Below are 18,292 nucleotides of genomic sequence, written 5' to 3' on the forward strand. Positions count from 1 at the left end.
TTTTCCAAGTGGTGCAGCATATCCACTCTTTCTATTTGTTATTTACTGCCACAATAAATGTACTAGTGCATCCGTTGGGTACAATTCATGGATATAATAGATAGAAAATAAAGCGTAGGTTGAAGCAAATAAATTTATTTCAGTTCCTAGAATCCAGGATCAACAATAATTAGACGTACGATAATTTCAAAGACGAAAGATGTTTTTGTATTTTCTATTTTTTAATTTTTATTTTCAATATGTCGCTTCTTCCGTGCGTTTATATATATATATATATATATATATATATATATATATATATATAAATAAGGGAGAGTTGAATGTATCTCTCTGGGTAACTCTTACTAGGGCGCTCCAAATAATACAGAACAATATTTATAAAAGTATATAGAAAAACTGGACACACATTTAGTTAGAGGTAATTTATTTCATCCACCAAGCGGAATATTCAGGCCAGTGGAACATAATTGTGCTACAAAACATACTGGAAAATTGAAATTGTTTCCATTTATTTTTAACTATTAGACGTTTTTGTCTCCTATCGGTGTGCCTGGCATGAACTTATCAAATATTTCCTAAAGATAAAACGGATTATTAAAAAAAAGTGTCGGCCTATTCCTCTGTTGTACATGTATTATTCTCTAGATTATAATCAAGGAGGGCTGTTCTAAAAGTAATACATCCTAATTTTTAACGAAAATGAATGTTTCAGAGCTACGAAGACGAGGGTGGTACCATTGATCAAGCGACACTTTTCTATATAGTCATCTGTTATCAATGCACTCTTACCAGCTATGGATTAATGGCTGTGCATGGTCATCCGCAGCGCGCTTTGTCACTCATATCTTTGTCGCCACTCTGAAATCGACGAAACTAGCGCCTAACTGAACGGTCATAAACTTCATCGGTATCGTAAATGTTTAACAGGTGCCGGTGAATGTTGATCGATTCAATTTTTTTTTCTGCATGAAGGAATTTCATGACGCATCTTCTGATGCGCATCTACGACAGCGGCTGCTTTCATACAATCTCCACCGTCTATATCTGTAACAATCACGTCTGATTTATTCTGGTGGAACAAAAAATAGAAGGCATTACTTCTGAAACGCTCCTCGTAGAGTGCAAAATATGTCGACTTTGTAAGATTTTTAGTTTTTTCGTGCTGAGAGGATGATCTCTGATGTACGATCTTATGCGTGATTGACTGACTAACAGATGGGGGTCTCTTCTAGGGAGGCGTGGACGCAGCTAAAAACATTACGAAATATCAAATTTCAAAATAAAGCTATTTACACGCAAAAAATAAATTTAAATATCATCATACACAATAGCCGCATTATCAGTTTGGTAATAGGAATTTATCAATATTTGGTTTTTACTAGCCTAATTTACATTTTGCTCTTAGATCATGTTTATAGATCTTATAAGATTTGAGCAATGCATTACAAATTCCATAATCTATAATAAGACTATTACAGTACAGGTCGAATTAAACGTATTTCCGATATTCATTTTTTGTTTCATTCTCTTTCAAATGACTAAATGCGTAGGAGAGACTTGCAATAACTGTAAACACGTCGTGTTTCAAGTTAATTCAACTTTATACAACGAACTCCCGATATTTTATATTCTTCTTCTATTATAGAAGTAACTTTGTGTGTGTGCGATAGGTTCTTCCTCATATGCTCAGCTGATTCGGAAACTATAGTTTGCAAATTTTACTCCAAGCCATATTTACCTCTGGCAGTGTTCTTGTGAATGTTTTGTACATAAATTCATCCGATAAATATCGAAAATCGAAAAAGTCCGATCTTAAAAATTGCATTGTTCTCTTATAGATACAATATTTTTACAACGGAAGATTTTACGTTAGACTGATCAAGGGAGATAATAAAATTTCAGCAAATCATTTCTTCTTGGAAAAAAAACGACACTTTTCTGATGGAGATATAGCTCAGTGGTAGAGCATTCGACTACAAATCGTATGATCCCCTTGTCAATCCTGGGTGTACCTCATTTTATTTCAATGTTTTATTATTATTATTATTATTATTATTATTAAGGAGTTAAATCTACGATAAAAGAGGATCATTTAAAATCGCTGCAAATAATTTCTTCGTTTGCATATTTAAAATCAAACATTAATCAGAAGTGACATTTCTAGGGCCTTTATCGTCAAGCCTAAATATCAGGTGACATGATGTGGTAAATACACTTAGACGGAATTTGATGAACGACATTATCATTAATATATTTTGTTTTTGTCGAATTAGTCCAGTGGGCACATTATTTCTCGTAATACATAATAATCAATTAAGGATTGATTCTCATAATACATACGTAATCTGCATAAATTAAAATATGTTTAAGAGTATTGTACGACCGGGAAACGAGGGGCTGCCAGCTTATATATATTATACTTGTCATGTATATGCTCGCTATATCAGTGGCAAAGTTAATTCATGTGTTGTATTTGGAAGGGTACATTTTATTAACTGTTTTATTCGAGAATTTGATTTTAATACAATATATTTATGTTTATCTATCCAGCTTTATTTCTTGGTGAAACCTTAGTGTTAAAGTGTCCCCTTCTGTAGAGAGAACGACTCTATTAATAAGCTGTAGTCTATTCCTGAATCGCAAGTGAAACGTCAAATTGATTTTTATCTGTTTACTAACATGTAAAAAAAATAAATTTCTGTTAGTGTTTCGATTTTATATGAATGAGTAAAAATGTTTCTTTACAACAAAAGTGTAAAGTATTTTAGATCAATATTTTAAGTATTTAAAGTAGGGAATTATGCGAAGCAATAGCGATTCGGCTAAACTAGTTATTAAGATACAACTCTATTTTAGTATACATTTAGTTCAAACACCGGCAGAATTTTTAATTTAAAGTTGGGTTTTATAGGAGGAAAACTTGATTAAAAATCACAGTATTATTTGATTGTGTGTGTGTGTTAATGGTATATAATTAACATCGTTTCATCTAGGTTAAATTGCTATCCCACAGTTAAATCCCGCGGCTTTCGTCTGGGAGTATTTATAAGTAGATATTATGTGCAAGTAGTAGAAGTATATGTCGTTGCCTGGATATCAGATTTGTAAATAAAATGATGTATAATTTAAACAAAGAAATATTTAATCGCAAAAACTAGTCAAGACAATGAAGCAATGTGATATTGGATAAAGATTTCATATAAGATTGGTTACTCGCACTGAGGGGTTCATTGCTAACCTAATATACATTATCAAAGGATTATCAAAAAGAAATAAGAAAAATGGTCCAGTTAAAAATTGATAAATGTTTATCACTTACAAACCCCGATAATACGACAAGATAATTTTGTGCGATATCTGCTTAGATTTAGTGTTTTGAGTGAATTTCTTCTTTTTTTAAAAATTAATATTAATAGTTTGTAATGTTTGTAGTTGCGTATATACATCCCTATAAGAGCATTTTAATGTCCGTCAGTCTGTCCGTTGTGCATACATTAAAAATAACATGTCTTCGATGTCACCGCATCAGGCGATCTGTCACACTTAGTTTTAATTACAAGGATACCGATCCCAGAATGGGAAAAATTAATTTTCTGACTGGAACAGTTTTGTAAAATTTTATGTCCCTTACTAAGATTAAAATCCGAATACCACTACACCTTATATCTAGAAGTCTTATTCCAGTTGTAATCTAATCTATTCCTTTTTTATCATAGACAAAATCTAAACTGTAAGACTTAAGATGGAGTCGTAAAAAGAAATTTGAATCTAAAGATTGCCCAGTATCTAAAGACTAAGAATTAAATTTAAAGCTCCATATTTATTTGAATTTTTTATGTGCAATCATGCTCATAGCTTGTCCTGTAAAACCCCTTTAAAAAACATCAACGAAACAGAAATTCAGGGCACTTAATGTCTAGTACCGTAAAAATTTCATAAAATTTAGGATATAAATTCTTACTAAGCGCTTCTTTTTTTAACTCTATCCAGAAAAATAACTAAATGTAGTCACATTCCCCACCCTTAGGCCTGGCAGTGATATTTCAAAATTCATAAGTTTTACTTAGTGAGTCTTGTTCACACAAGTATACGTACTTCATTTAGTGATAGTATTTTTCATCAGTTACCAAATTAATTCAACAAGCGAATTTTAATAATACCATTATTGTTTAGTTATTAAATACATTTTTGTTATATTACTAGCAGTTCAGCCCTGCTTTGCTCGGACCCTATGTACTGATCATAACATTATGTGAATATATATATATATATATATATATATATATATATAAGTTCGACTTATCTCCAGGTAACCTACATCTAAAATTTCAAGTGTTTCGACCCAAAATTGGAGAAGTTTGGTAGAGTCTGGAAAGGTCAGCTTTTTTTTCAACTTTCACCTCTTGGCAGCCAAATTTTTGCCCAAATACCGATTAAAAAGCTTGCCATATGTCTGAATACATTTTATGTAAAATTTACAATGTTTAGAGCAAAAATTGTCTGAGTGATTTGGTAGAGACTACAGAGGTTATTTTTTCAAACTTTGACTCCAATTTTGACCCTTAAACATTTATTGTGTTGGGCCCAAATCAAATTAAAAAGTCCAAAAAACCTACATCTACAATTTCAAGTGTTTAGACTCAAAATTGGCGGAGGACTTTCGTAGAGTTTTCAAAAGTAAAATCGTTGAACTTTGACCCCCTGAAAGCCAAATTTCTAGCGAAAAACTGATTAAAATAATTTCCCCAAATCTCAATACCCCTTATGTCAAATCTCGAGGTTCTAGACTGAAAATTGACATAATAATTTGGTAGGTAAATGTACACACACAGACGCACAAAGAAATATCCATATTTATAGATATATGGATTGAAATTTCATTTAAAAACGTATTAATGGAATCTGTATTAACCACGTACTTCGTTTTGTTTGAAAAAGGAAGTTTAGATCATTGACCGCACAGATTACATGGACTTATCTTAAGGATAATAATTCTGGCGTTTGTTTTTTTTTTTTATTTTAGTTCATCGCCCACTTCTGTGTGTGTCTAATGCAGAGTGAAAACTCTGCTCTGTTCCTGAGTCATGCAATTTATGCTTAAAATAATTTAAATAATAAAAAAAACGGCGAAATTACAACGAAACGCATTTCTAGAGAGAAATGTGTCTGCCAAATATGCTTTAAAAATAGATTTGTATTGAATGACACTAACGGCATGTCTTAATGGGAATAAAAAGAAAACAATTTCCACATTAGGTAAAAATGGTTGCTTTGGCTTAGAAATGTGACAACGTTTAAAGATGCTTTTCTTGCGACTGACGTGTATAAGCTGTGATGCATTTGAAATGTGGTGGAAATTCTACACCTGCCCCTGTGTATGTATAATATATATATATATATATATATATATTATACATACACATGTATTATATATATATATATATATTATACATACACATGTATTATATATATATATATATATATTATACATACACATGTATTATATATATATATATATATATATATATATTATACATACACATGTATTATATATATATATATATATATATATATTATACATACACATGTATTATATATATATATATATATATATATTATACATACACATGTATTATATATATATATATATATATTATACATACACATGTATTATATATATATATATATATATATATATATTATACATACACATGTATTATATATATATATATATATATATATATTATACATACACATGTATTATATATATATATATATATATATTATACATACACATGTATTATATATATATATATATATATATATATTATACATACACATGTATTATATATATATATATATATATATATATATATTATACATACACATGTATTATATATATATATATATATATATATATATTATACATACACATGTATTATATATATATATATATATATATATATATATATATATTATACATACACATGTATTATATATATATATATATATATATATATATATATATATATTATACATACACAGGGGCAGGTGTAGAATTTCCACCACATTTCATATATATATATATATATATATATCCAATCGTAATCGATTCGAAATAATCATTAACAGTGCGCCTATTAAAAAAATATATAAATTTTGGAAAGTGCAAGCTCAATGAATGTCTTTGTTCCAAATCATTTATATTGTAATATAATAGTTCTTCAAATGTCAAGTTTTCTCAGTAATTTATTGCTTTTTAAAAGGTAACTATTATAATGTTTGGTTCGCGACTAACAATCTGCAAAATTATGTATTTGCTACATTTTTAGTCACTTACTGATCAGATGCTCACCTTAAAAACATAGAAAAAATGCCTTACGTGGTTCATACAGCCGATACACTATGCCGTTTTTTCTCGTCGCACGAGATGTAATATATTATATGTAAACATAAAATTATGAATGTTCACAGATTAAATCATTCTGAAGAAATTCTCAATATTTAGGATAGAATAACATAGCAAGAGGTTAAATGATGAAATAAAAAAAAATGGCTAAAGTTACGAAATCATTAAATGATCAAAACAAAGAATGCAGTAGAGATTATTTCCTTAATTCATGGAGTTTCGAAACTTTAAACTTTACTTTTCAAAGGAAATCAATAGACGATTATAAACACTTTAAACTTTTGATCTTCATCTTCAAAAATATTTTCAGATTAGTTCTTCATTTCGCCATTTTAGTTAATTTGCTCCGTATGGTTCTTGCGAGCGTTCGTCACCTATACAATTTTAAAGTTTCGAGTTTTATACTATTAAGCTTTCTTAATACAGAATCTTCAGTCTATAATGCTAGTTTGACGATTCTCTAGGGGAATGAAAGGTCAAAAACTAGATAAATTGGTGTATTGTTATAACTAATCTATATATTTATAAAAGTGAAAGTATCTGTGTGTCTACATTTCCTTACACAATAACTCTGTCAATTTTAAGTCTACAGACTCGAAATTGGATATACCGGGTACTGAGATTTGGAAAAATCGATGTGATCGGTTCTCGGCCAGAAATTTGGCGATTAAGGGGTCAAAATTCAACGATTTGACCTTTGAGAGCTCTATCAAACTCCTCCGACAATTTTTGGTCTAAACACTTGAAATTTTAGATATCTGTTCCGTGGACATGAATCTAACTTAATAACTTGATTTGGGGCCAAAACAATAAATGTCAAGGGGTCCTAATAGGGATCAAAGTTAGAAAAAAAAATTGACCGGTTTTTTCTTGTTTTTTTTTTTTGCTCAGCATACACCTATGAGCAACGCCGGGCACTCATGCTAGGATATATATATTTAAATAAATGTTTAGAGGTACAGAATTTGTATATAGATTTAACTAAAATACTAGGCGGAAGTTTCTCGAGAGCTCTTTCGACTATCATCTCGTCAGGAGTAAATCGATAGCAATCTAAATAATATTGTAACGAAAATAAAGAGTTCTATTGGGGAACTTATTAATGTGCCAACGTACGGGGACATTAATTAAATTTATTTACGTTTAAAAACGATTAAAAATATTGGCACAACGACGGAGGAAAAAAAAGCGGGAGAAAAAATTCAAAGTTCCCCAAAGAGAAACAATGCGTTTGATGTTTCTTTTTGCCGGCACAAAGAAGGTTGACGCACCGCGATAGAGACGGCCTCCAAAATCTTTAAATGTTTTTTGGAGTCCGCTCTATGTAGCACCTCGAACCAATCTATTTTATATCTATCGGCACAGCACGGGTTGTCAACCAAATGCTGGCCAATAGCAGAGTCCAAGGCTGCAGAAGGAGGGAGACCACCAAACCCCATCCTCCCTTGTCTGATCTTCGATGGAACATGCTGGTTTATACGAGTCAAAAGGTGCAAGGATGTTCGCCCAACATAACCAGCATCGCACTGGCATCTAAACTGATATACAATATTACTATTTTGGATGTAAGGCAAACTCTTTATTTTCGTTACAATATTATTTAGATTGCTATCGATTTACTCCTGACGAGATGATAGCCGAAAGCGCTCTCGAGAAACTTCCGCCTAGTATTTTATTTAAAACTATATATATATATATATATATATATATATATATATATATATATACTGCACTTAAAATATAAATTTCTAATGTACCGTTACCATGCTCCAATACATTTCTCTGATCTTTACACTATATTTTCCGAAGATTTATTTTACAAATTCACAATTTGTTTTCGTATTTATCAATATATACGAGGGGTGTTCCAAAAGGAATGCCTCATATTTTTATTCCACCTAAATACATTAGAAAAGGATTAACATTGCATTATGATGACTGAACTTATTCATCTCTGTTGTAGATATTTACGGTGTGAGACTCTAAGAACTAAACCTCTCTCATGAACCTGTTAGAAGCAAATATGCGTCATTTTATTCATGGTAAAAGTGCATTGAGAATGGTGGTGACTACGTAGAAAGGTAGATTCTGCAACACCGAAGGTTGTTCATTTTAATGGCTCAACATTCCGAGATTAAAAAAGTATGGGGACTTTACTTTTTAAATGGCATTTGGTACATACGAATACACTAATGCACGTTAAAGTATTCAAGTCAATGCGATTTTCGCCTTCATCAGACCGATTCTCTGAGGAAAATGAATATTAACGAGAAAGGAATAATGGAGGAATATCACTCGACGCTAACATGTACGCGTGCTTTTCATTAGCCTGTCTAACATGGTATTTGCGGGTTCCTTAAATGAGTATGGCTATTCCGGACAGCCATCGACGAAAAGCGGACCAGCAGTGGTCATCGAATTAGATAAGCGATTTACCGGATGTGTTACAGGAAAAGCGGATGTAGGTGTCTGATTGCTGGAGTGCTGCCCGCTAACTTCTTTCTTCCTGGACTTTTGTATGTTCGCCCAATCCAGCACGAACATAGCAGTACTTAGCACACTGCATACCGGTAAACCTGCTCATAACCTGATAATTTGCATGGTTAAGTGTGCGTCTGAAGTATCTTGTGATTGGTTAGACCTGCGTTGGAACAAACGTTTAAAATTTAAACGCATACATTTTGTGACATCATCAACGTATTTTATGGCTTTTGCCAGGCGTTTAATGCACTTCAATTTTCGTCACATTTTCATGTATGCTTGATTAGACTCGCTTATGTTGAGATTATTATCCAACTTGGATCAATTTTATATATATGACGAAAAGTCTACATTCCCAATTCCAAGATGTTGTTCATCTTAGTTATTTTTTTTTTCACATATTAAAATGTACAATTCTTGAGAGCACCTGCTTCGTAGCGCAGAAGCAATCAAAATTATTTAATTTGAATATTTTTCGCCCTGGCTCATCAGAAGATTAAGAACTCAATAACTTAAAAAAAAAAAAGAATCTGAAATAATCCGTATGGTAGTTACATTGTTTTTTATAACATTTAAGCAATCTTTGAGATATATATATATATATATATATATATATATATATATATACACACGACATAATCATGCGGAAACGCCGCTTCCCACCAGATCACCGAAATTAAGCAACGATGTGGCTGGACAGTACTTAATGGGTAACCATTTGAGAATGCTTGGTGTTATATGTATCGGGCAAGAACGTTGTTTCCAGGATGGTATATGAAGGCACGTTTAATCCCTTGGGAGAGATACACTCTTAGGCTTTTAGACATGCATACAGAAGAATGAACACTGATGTAAAACCGGAGGTCTGTCCTGTTTTGTGGCAGCCAGTGCACCGACTGAGATTAGCAGTTGTACCTAAAAGCGTGGTTGGTTCTACACAAAACCTGCACCACTGTAAACAAATCATCTGTGTGAATTTACAAACAAGTTAGTTGTTGTGGTGTACCTCATACGTCGGATTCAACGAGAGTATCGTTATATATATACTAATATTTTCCTCCGAGGAGGTGTATAAACCTCGAAAACTCATGGGTTAAGGAAATACATTTTACTATACTGTATTCTTTGTCTAGCATACAATAAAATTTCTATATTTGAAATTTAACTTTTTCAAATCAAAATTTAAAATTCCTACATTATGAGAGATATATATAAAAGTGAACTTGCCTGTGTACATTTTCTTATGCAATAACTGTCAATTTTTGGTCTACAGACTCGAAATTTGATATACAGGATACTGAGATTTGGAAAAATCTTTGTAATTCATTTTCCGCCAGAAATTTGGGTATTAAAGAGTCAAAGTTAAACAATTTGACCTTTGAGAGCTCTATCATACTCCTCCGCCAATTTTGGGTATAAACAATTGAAATTTTAGATATAGCTTCCTTGGACATGGATCTAACTTAATAACTTGATTTGACCCCACCACAAATGTTAAAGGTTCATAATAGGGGTTAAAGTTTAAATAAAATCTACCTCTGCGATCTCTACCAAATTACTCAGACAATTTCTGGTCTAAATATTTTAAATTTTACATAGAGTATTCAGAGATAGGGCAAGCTTTTTAATCGGTTTTGACCAAAAAGTTGGCTGCCAAGGGGTCGAAGTTTAAAGGATCTGACCTTTGCGATCTCTAGCAAACTATTAAGCCAATTTTGTGTCTAAACATTTGAAATATTACATAAAAGGTATTCAGACATGCAGCAAGCTTTTTAATCAGTTTTTGGGCGAAAATTTGTCTGGCAAGAGGTCAAAGTTTACAGAATTGAGCGTTACGTACTCTACCAAACTCCTCCGCAAATGTTGGGTCTTAACACTTGAAATTTTAGATGTGTGTTACTTGGACATGGGTCAAATATTTAAATTGAATTTGATCGCAAAAGGGGAAAAAATTTGGGTAAAAATTAAAAAAAATTGACGACTGCGATCTCTACCAACGTTTCTCTATGGTAGTTAATGAAACCTATTATATGAGGCATTACCGTACATATGCACACTTTTTAATATATACATATGCTCATAAAGTTATGAACAGTACATAGAGTCCGAGCAAAGCCGGGCGGAACTGCTAGTTTCTAATAAAGATACACCTGCTTTGCGCGAGACTTTGCTGTACACACCGGTACCCGCTCCGCGAACACCCCTGGATGCTGTAAGAGCAACTATTGCTTAAGATGCTTAACATTTTTAAGTATCTCCTGAAGTGACTGGAATCCAACTATGAACTTTAAAGCAAATAGGTTATATCAAAATTTACACTTATATTCTTACGCATAAAAATTGAAACAATTACCTAGAATCACAATGACATCTTTTCTGTGTATCTGAAATGGGAACGTACTATCTTAGTTTTTTTTTAAAGAATTATATGCATCTCCAGAAAAAAAGATCCTTAATGCAACATTGTTTTTTGCAGCGTTATTTTCTAAAGTCAAATTAAAGATATAGTACAATAAATTTTGGCCTATGCCAGGGACCATTATCGTGTCATATTTTATCAAGATTGGTTGAGGAAATTGGAGTATAGGAAGTTGATCTAATTCAAATTCACAAGAAGTTAGCCGGCGCCATATTGTTGGCCTCCGGAATAGGGGCGAACCCCAACTTGGTGTACACCGTTCCTAGGTAGGGAAGTCTTATGAAGAGCCGCATCATATATGGCCTTAACCTTTGATCTTTATCTTGAAAAATGGTGCGTACTACCCCTCGGTCGGTGACCATCATGTCAATGTTGGTCATAATCGGTCTAGTGTTGTGGGCTGTATCTGAGTCTACATACATACACACACACGAATGATACTATATATATATATATATATATATATATATATTAAAGTTAGGCTGTTTATCGACAATTTTAAAATCAATATTTTACTTTTATAAATATATTTTGATTCCATATCTTTCGTAAAATATCAGCGTTATAATGAAGATGGTCATCTGTTTCTGACTTCCGGTTTCTGCTGTCAATTTGGTCGGATAATTAGATATTATGTGGATAAAACGCGACATTCTTAATATGGGAAAAGGAAACTTTAAGGTTTCCGGAGAGGAAGATAATCAATTCTCGAAAGGGACTATATCTTTATTTTCCCCTGTTCGCGGAGCAGAAACAAAGTCAAAACAAATGATTTTAATTATAACCAATCTTCCTAGGAACAAAGTTACGATGGCCATCGCATTAGAAAGATCATAGCGAATTTAAAATGCTAAAAATTAGAAAACATACATCTAGCCTGATTACCTCATTTGTCCGCGCATCAGACAGAAGGACTATAATCTTTTGATCTGGGCAAATAGCTTTTAATTTCTTAGAAGATTGTTATGGCATAATAATTTTAAAACAATTGTCCTCAGTTAATTATTTTATAATCGAACACAAATTTAGTAATTAAAATTCAAAATTAAATCGTAAAACGGAACATTAATATTTTTGATTAATGGACATTAAATTAAAAGCGTAAAAAAACCACTTCAGTATAGAGATGTAAATTAAAACTTTTCAAATGTGTTGAATTAATTTTTCTCTAAACCAGACTTTCAGCACTATCTCCACCCGAGCAGGTCCTGGATATGACCTTAAACTATATCCAGTGGTGAGGCCCCAGTTTGCGGACTTTGGGGAGTGTGGAGCCGCCCTTTAATTGGCATTGCTCCCAGGTCCATTTTGACCCGGAGTTGTAGTACCTGTTAGGGTTCCAACTATGGGTTAAGTAGAAACCGACTTGAAAACAACAAATATATTCTATTAAAAAATATTTCTTCAAAATCTTTGGATTCGGCATAAAATAACCCGAAAAGATTGATATGCCGTAAAACAAAAACAACCAACCAACCACCCGAGTAACGCAGGCTAGTACATAAGTCCTTCAACCAATTCAGTAAATGTTATTTAGTTTATGACGAAGCCGCTTCACCTCAACAACTTTCACCATAGAGAATTTATTTGAGCGTTCTACTCTTCTCCATTCGCAGCCGCTCACCGATACCTGTGACAAAGGTTGTAGGTTCTCATAATGACATTAGTCATAGAAATAGCTTGGCAATCTTCAGTTAATGCACACGATGTAACAAAGAGAATATTGATTCAAGCGCTGTAGACCTACAGAATTAAACGTATTTTACATTTAATAAGTATACATTTTGCTTCATAGTATCGATGAATTCGCGTATTTTCTATAATTTATTAAGAAGAAAAATGATTTTATTTGTTTATTTGTAGTTGCGTATAAATTCCACTAGTTTTAATTTATCTATTTAGATTATGTGAACTACTGTTTTAATCTGGGATTATATTAGCACTTTTCAGCCGATATAGTCACTCCGATCTTATTTGGTTACATGTTATTATGAGCAAACAATTTCTGGAGAGGAGATGCGTCACGTCCGAACTATTTTTGAAGGGGAGGGGTGTAATGTTCGCAGTATTTCTGAACGGATAGATGGTGTCATGTCGGAACTATTTCTGAACGTGGGGGGACGTCATGTTCGAACAGTTTTTGGATGCTGGGGGGCATCATATCCGAAGCATTTCTGGATGCTGGGCGGAAGGTGTTGTGCCCGGACCAATTTATGGAAGGGAAGTGGGGGGGGGCGTCATGTCCGGACCATTTCTGGAAGGGAAGTGGGGGGGGGGCGTCATGTCCGGACCATTTCTGGAAGGGAAGTGGGGAGGGCGTCATGTCGGAACCATTTCAGGGAGGGAAGTGGGGAGCCGTCATATTCAAACCATTTCTGTATCATTTTTGTAAAAGAATAATCGTTTATTTTTTTTCTATTTTAATTTCAGGTTATGACCGATCGGGCGAATTACTAGATCACAGGTGTGGAAAAAGTTCCATCAATGTCAATAACATCGGGCGCTATGCTTACATTTATTTCCATACGGACGCAGACACGGAAAGAGAAGGATTTTCGCTTAAATATAAATCAACAAATAGTGGTAAGTAAATGTTGTTCTCTTTTCACTTTTCTAATCTCTATACCACATGAGGTGCAGACTATAAGATCGGCAATCCTAATTTAAATACCGATGAACCAATTCGCTATCTTCTGCATTAGTATTACGGGCAAATGAGCGAAACTTGGAATTATCTTTTACTATGGATTTAGAAGAAAATCATGTTGAAATAAATGTTGTTGGGTCCATATAATGGAACCTGATCTCTACTAAACGTATTAAGAAACAAATACTTTAATTTATTACAAAAATCCTTGTTTATTTAATACAATATTATTTCATATTAAAATTACTTTCAAAGATTTACTAGGGTGTGTGTATGTATGTATGTATATATATATATATATATATATATATATATATATTAGTAATTTATAAAATATATATGGGGATTAAGCTACACTGAATATGCCGCGTTCCATCCACTCTAGGACTCTTCAGGCTTATGCGCATAAGCCTGAAGAGTCCCAGAGTTGATGAAACGCGGAATATTCAGTGTAGCTTAATCGCCATATATATTTTATAAATTACTAACTAGCTCTACCTACGTATTGAGCACTTTTGAATTAAATACTTAAAGTTTACGCATAAATCTATACTTTCGTATATTAATTTTATGTGAGTAAATTAAGTATATATATAATGTGTGCGTATGAGTTATTGAAATGTGCATATTTGTCTATTAAAACTTGATAATTTTAGGTTGGGGTCCATCTGATTCAGAAATAGTAATAAACATGCATAAATGAATAAAAAAAATTAACGCTTAACCACGTGTTTAGGTGATTTGAATATGTCTCATGGGGTGTTCAGTTTCAGAAAGTAATGAAGGCGTCAAGAAAAGACGCTGAACTTGTAGATATCTGGCGATCAAGAGTTATGGCCGAAACAGGTTTTGCAATTGTGTAAGCAAATAATGTGTGTATAAATAAGTATATATACTAATGAAACAACTTTATCATTTAGCCATCTTATATGAGCACAGCAATGATCCTCTCGATTTTTTACCCTCTGATGTATATTTCACCTGGAAATAAATAAATAAATATATATATATATATATATATATATATCATGCGTTTTGTGGTATAATTAAGATATAAAAGCAGTTTTTATTTTGTCAGTTTAAATGGAAAGAATGAAGAGAAATTCTAAGTATGTGTAAAACGATAGTCTACGTAATTTATTTAAGCGAGAAACTTTACACTTTATTTTTTTATGTCTGTTTTTTGTACGTCTTTCATTATTGTTTTAGGAAAGTGTCATAGAAACAATTGGCTTTGCTTTTTGGACATCAATCGATATCTTATCCTCACTCAATCCTCACTTTCCCATTCTATGCATTCATTTTACGATTACCTTCTATATTCCATCTTTCTAATTTGCGTCCTGTTTTTAATGTTCTCTTGAATTTGCTTTTTATTTCGTTCTCTCCCAATAAACTTCCGTTGTCTTTCTCTCAAATTCGCTCCATTGAACATCTCAGGTTCGTTGTCAACGATTTTCTTATCTAACTCTAAATTTCCTCTTCGTGCGCTTGCCTTTACTCGTCCCCCTTCCCCTTCTGCACGCTGGCTTATACCGTCCCCCTGCCCCTTCTTCGCACGCTGGCCTTTACCCGTCCCCCTGCCCCTTCTTCGCACGCTGGCCTTTCCTCGTCGCCCTGCCCCTTCTGCACGCTGGCTTATACCGTCCCCCTGCCCCTTCTTCGCACGCTGGCCTTTCCTCGTCCCCCTGCCCCTTCTGCACGCTGGCCTTTACCGTCCCCCTGCCCCTTCTTCACGCGCTGGCTTTTCCTGGTCCTCGTCAGCCTCCTTCGCGCGCTGGCCTTTCCTGGTCCCCGTCAGCCTCCTTCGCGCGCTGGCCTTTCCTGGTCCCCGTCAGCCTCCTTCGCGCGCTGGCCTTTCCTGGTCTCCGTCAGCCTCCTTCGCGCGCTGGCCTTTCCTGGTCCCCGTCAGCCTCCTTTGCGCGCTGGCCTTTCCTGGTCCCCGTCAGCCTCCTTTGCACGCTGGCCTTTCCTGGTCCCCGTCAGCCTCCTTTGCGCGCTGGCCTTTCCTGGTCCCCGTCAGCCTCCTTTGCGCGCTGGCCTTTCCTGGTCCCCGTCAGCCTCCTCGCGCGCTGGCCTTTCCTGGTCCCCGTCAGCCTCCTTCGCGCGCTGGCCTTTCCTGGTCCCCGTCAGCCTCCTTCGCGCGCTGGCCTTTCCTGGTCCCCGTCAGCCTCCTTCGCGCGCTGGCCTTTCCTGGTCCCCGTCAGCCTCCTTCGCGCGCTGGCCTTTCCTGGTCCCCGTCAGCCTCCTTCGCGCGCTGGCCTTTCCTGGTCCCCGTCAGCCTCCTTCGCGCGCTGGCCTTTCCTGGTCCCCGTCAGCCTCCTTCGCGCGCTGGCCTTTCCTGGTCCCCGTCAGCCTCCTTCGCGCGCTGGCCCTTCCTGGTCCCCGTCAGCCTCCTTCGCGCGCTGGCCCTTCCTGGTCCCCGTCAGCCTCCTTCGCGCGCTGGCCTTTCCTGGTCCCCGTCAGCCTCCTTCGCGTGCTTGCCTTTCCTGGTCCCCGTCAGCCTCCTTCGCGCGCTGACCTTTCCTGGTCCCCGTCAGCCTCCTTCGCGCGCTGGCCTTTCCTGGTCCCCGTCAGCCTCCTTCGCGCGCTGGCCTTTCCTGGTCCCCGTCAGCCTCCTTCGCGCGCTGGCCTTTCCTGGTCCCCGTCAGCCTCCTTCGCGCGCTGACCTTTCCTGGTCCCCGTCAGCCTCCTTCGCGCGCTGGCCTATCAATTTGATCCTTTCTCTTCACACTTATGCTTACCATCGTTATCTTCTCACCCTTTATCACTGCCATCTATTATCTATTCCTTATTGCCATCCCTTTTCCTTGTTTTCTATGTTAGGATTTCATGACATTTTTTTCTGTCGCTGTCTTCCTTTCCATTACCCTTTGTGTTTCATTTTCCCTTTTCATTTTTTTTAATTTCCTTACTTCATTTCACTCATACTATTATTATCTATACTTTGTCATATTCTCTCCAACTTGTTCTATCTCTTACATACAGTCATACACAATTTCCTTTTGTAAAACTATCTATTTCATATAAATAGAATATTTTATTTAGTTATTTAACCCCAGCAAGTCACCATAGTTACCAACACGACTTCGATAATCTATCTCATTAGATTTTTCCCCTTAGTATTTGGAGATTGGAATTTATTTCGAGTAATTGATTGTATTTAAATCGGATAGAAAACTCCCGTTCTGTCAAAATTGTGTGGGAGAAAAGAAACCATCCAACAGTCTATATGTAAACCAATACTCAACCTTAGCTAAAAATGGTTTTTGAACATTCTTAAACGTTGTCCTATTGTAGACGCTCGTGTCTATGAACATTTTACGTGAGACAGAACTCTCCGAATAGGAACTTACATAATTATATTTTGGAATGTATTTCTTATTTCAGATCAAGGGGTCATAAGTGGTGTTTTTAGTATTTCTATCAAGCAACGGAGATGTTAATTTGGGTCATTTTTTTTCTCTCTCTCTCTCTGTATTACTCTGTACAGCTATGCAAGTGAATACATACTACAATTTCCTTTAGTAATTTATTAAAAAGTCTGACTCATTTTCTAAAAATAGAAACGCATTCGGTTGGAATTGATTTAATCATTTTGTAAAAAGATGTGCCCAAAATATATTTTTCCCGCGAATTATTTCACTAAATGAGTTCTTTTTCCTAAGAAAATATATACAACAATAATCTCGGTTCCATGAATGAGGAAAAAATACTATTCTTTGGTCCCGTTTGGAATGTCCAAGAATCAACAGATTAATTACTGGGCAGAACAGTACGCAATTCCAACATGCTCAGAAATCTGTTCTAGTTTACTAATTGCGTACGTACTTCTACATTGTCAACAAGCATCCTAAGTTCCCAAACATTTATTCGATTGGATAAACGAAATAATAAATATTTATACACTAACCAGAAGATGAACATGAATAGTGTATCCCTCATCGTTCTCTCATATTTTTCTATCCTTATCTTTTCATTGCGTTTTAAAAAATTCAATTTAATAAATATTTGTTTTTGGTTTGAAGTAATTTAATAGCGTATTATTGTTGTATTGTCTATTCATAAAGGATTGAGTGTTTAATTATCTTACCAGAGTTAATGTCGTTGTTGGTCAATCTGGAACATCTCATCTGGGAGGGAGACTGGTACCTGTTTTGAGGGACGAAGATTTATTTCACTCCAAGACAAGAAATTGGTTCTATAGTTTTTTATTCATCTTCCAGATCGATTGCAGAAGATTGGAAAGTGAATTTGGCCTGTGTTGTTTCTTCGTCTAGGTCTTATTTCTACCACGTCAGCGTTCGTCCCCCCCAGCGAAGGGGAGGAGACAATG

The 18,292-nt window shown here is 34.9% G+C and overlaps 1 protein-coding gene across 2 annotated transcripts in view; it reads left to right on the forward strand.

The window, feature by feature from the left end:
- Positions 1–18,292, forward strand: part of LOC145258239 (cubilin-like) — a 1,360,229-nt gene that overhangs the window by 803,363 nt on the left and 538,574 nt on the right. For both annotated transcript variants that reach the window (XM_080116206.1, XM_080116216.1), the window contains exon 5: positions 13,740–13,892. In XM_080116206.1, coding sequence (XP_079972332.1) covers positions 13,740–13,892 — 153 coding nt within the window. The remainder of the gene's footprint in view (positions 1–13,739; positions 13,893–18,292) is intronic.

Source organism: Euprymna scolopes, chromosome 3 (genome assembly GCF_053919585.1).
Source record: "Euprymna scolopes isolate OS-2025 chromosome 3, ASM5391958v1, whole genome shotgun sequence".
In the NCBI taxonomy this organism is placed as follows: Eukaryota; Metazoa; Mollusca; class Cephalopoda; order Sepiida; family Sepiolidae; genus Euprymna; species Euprymna scolopes.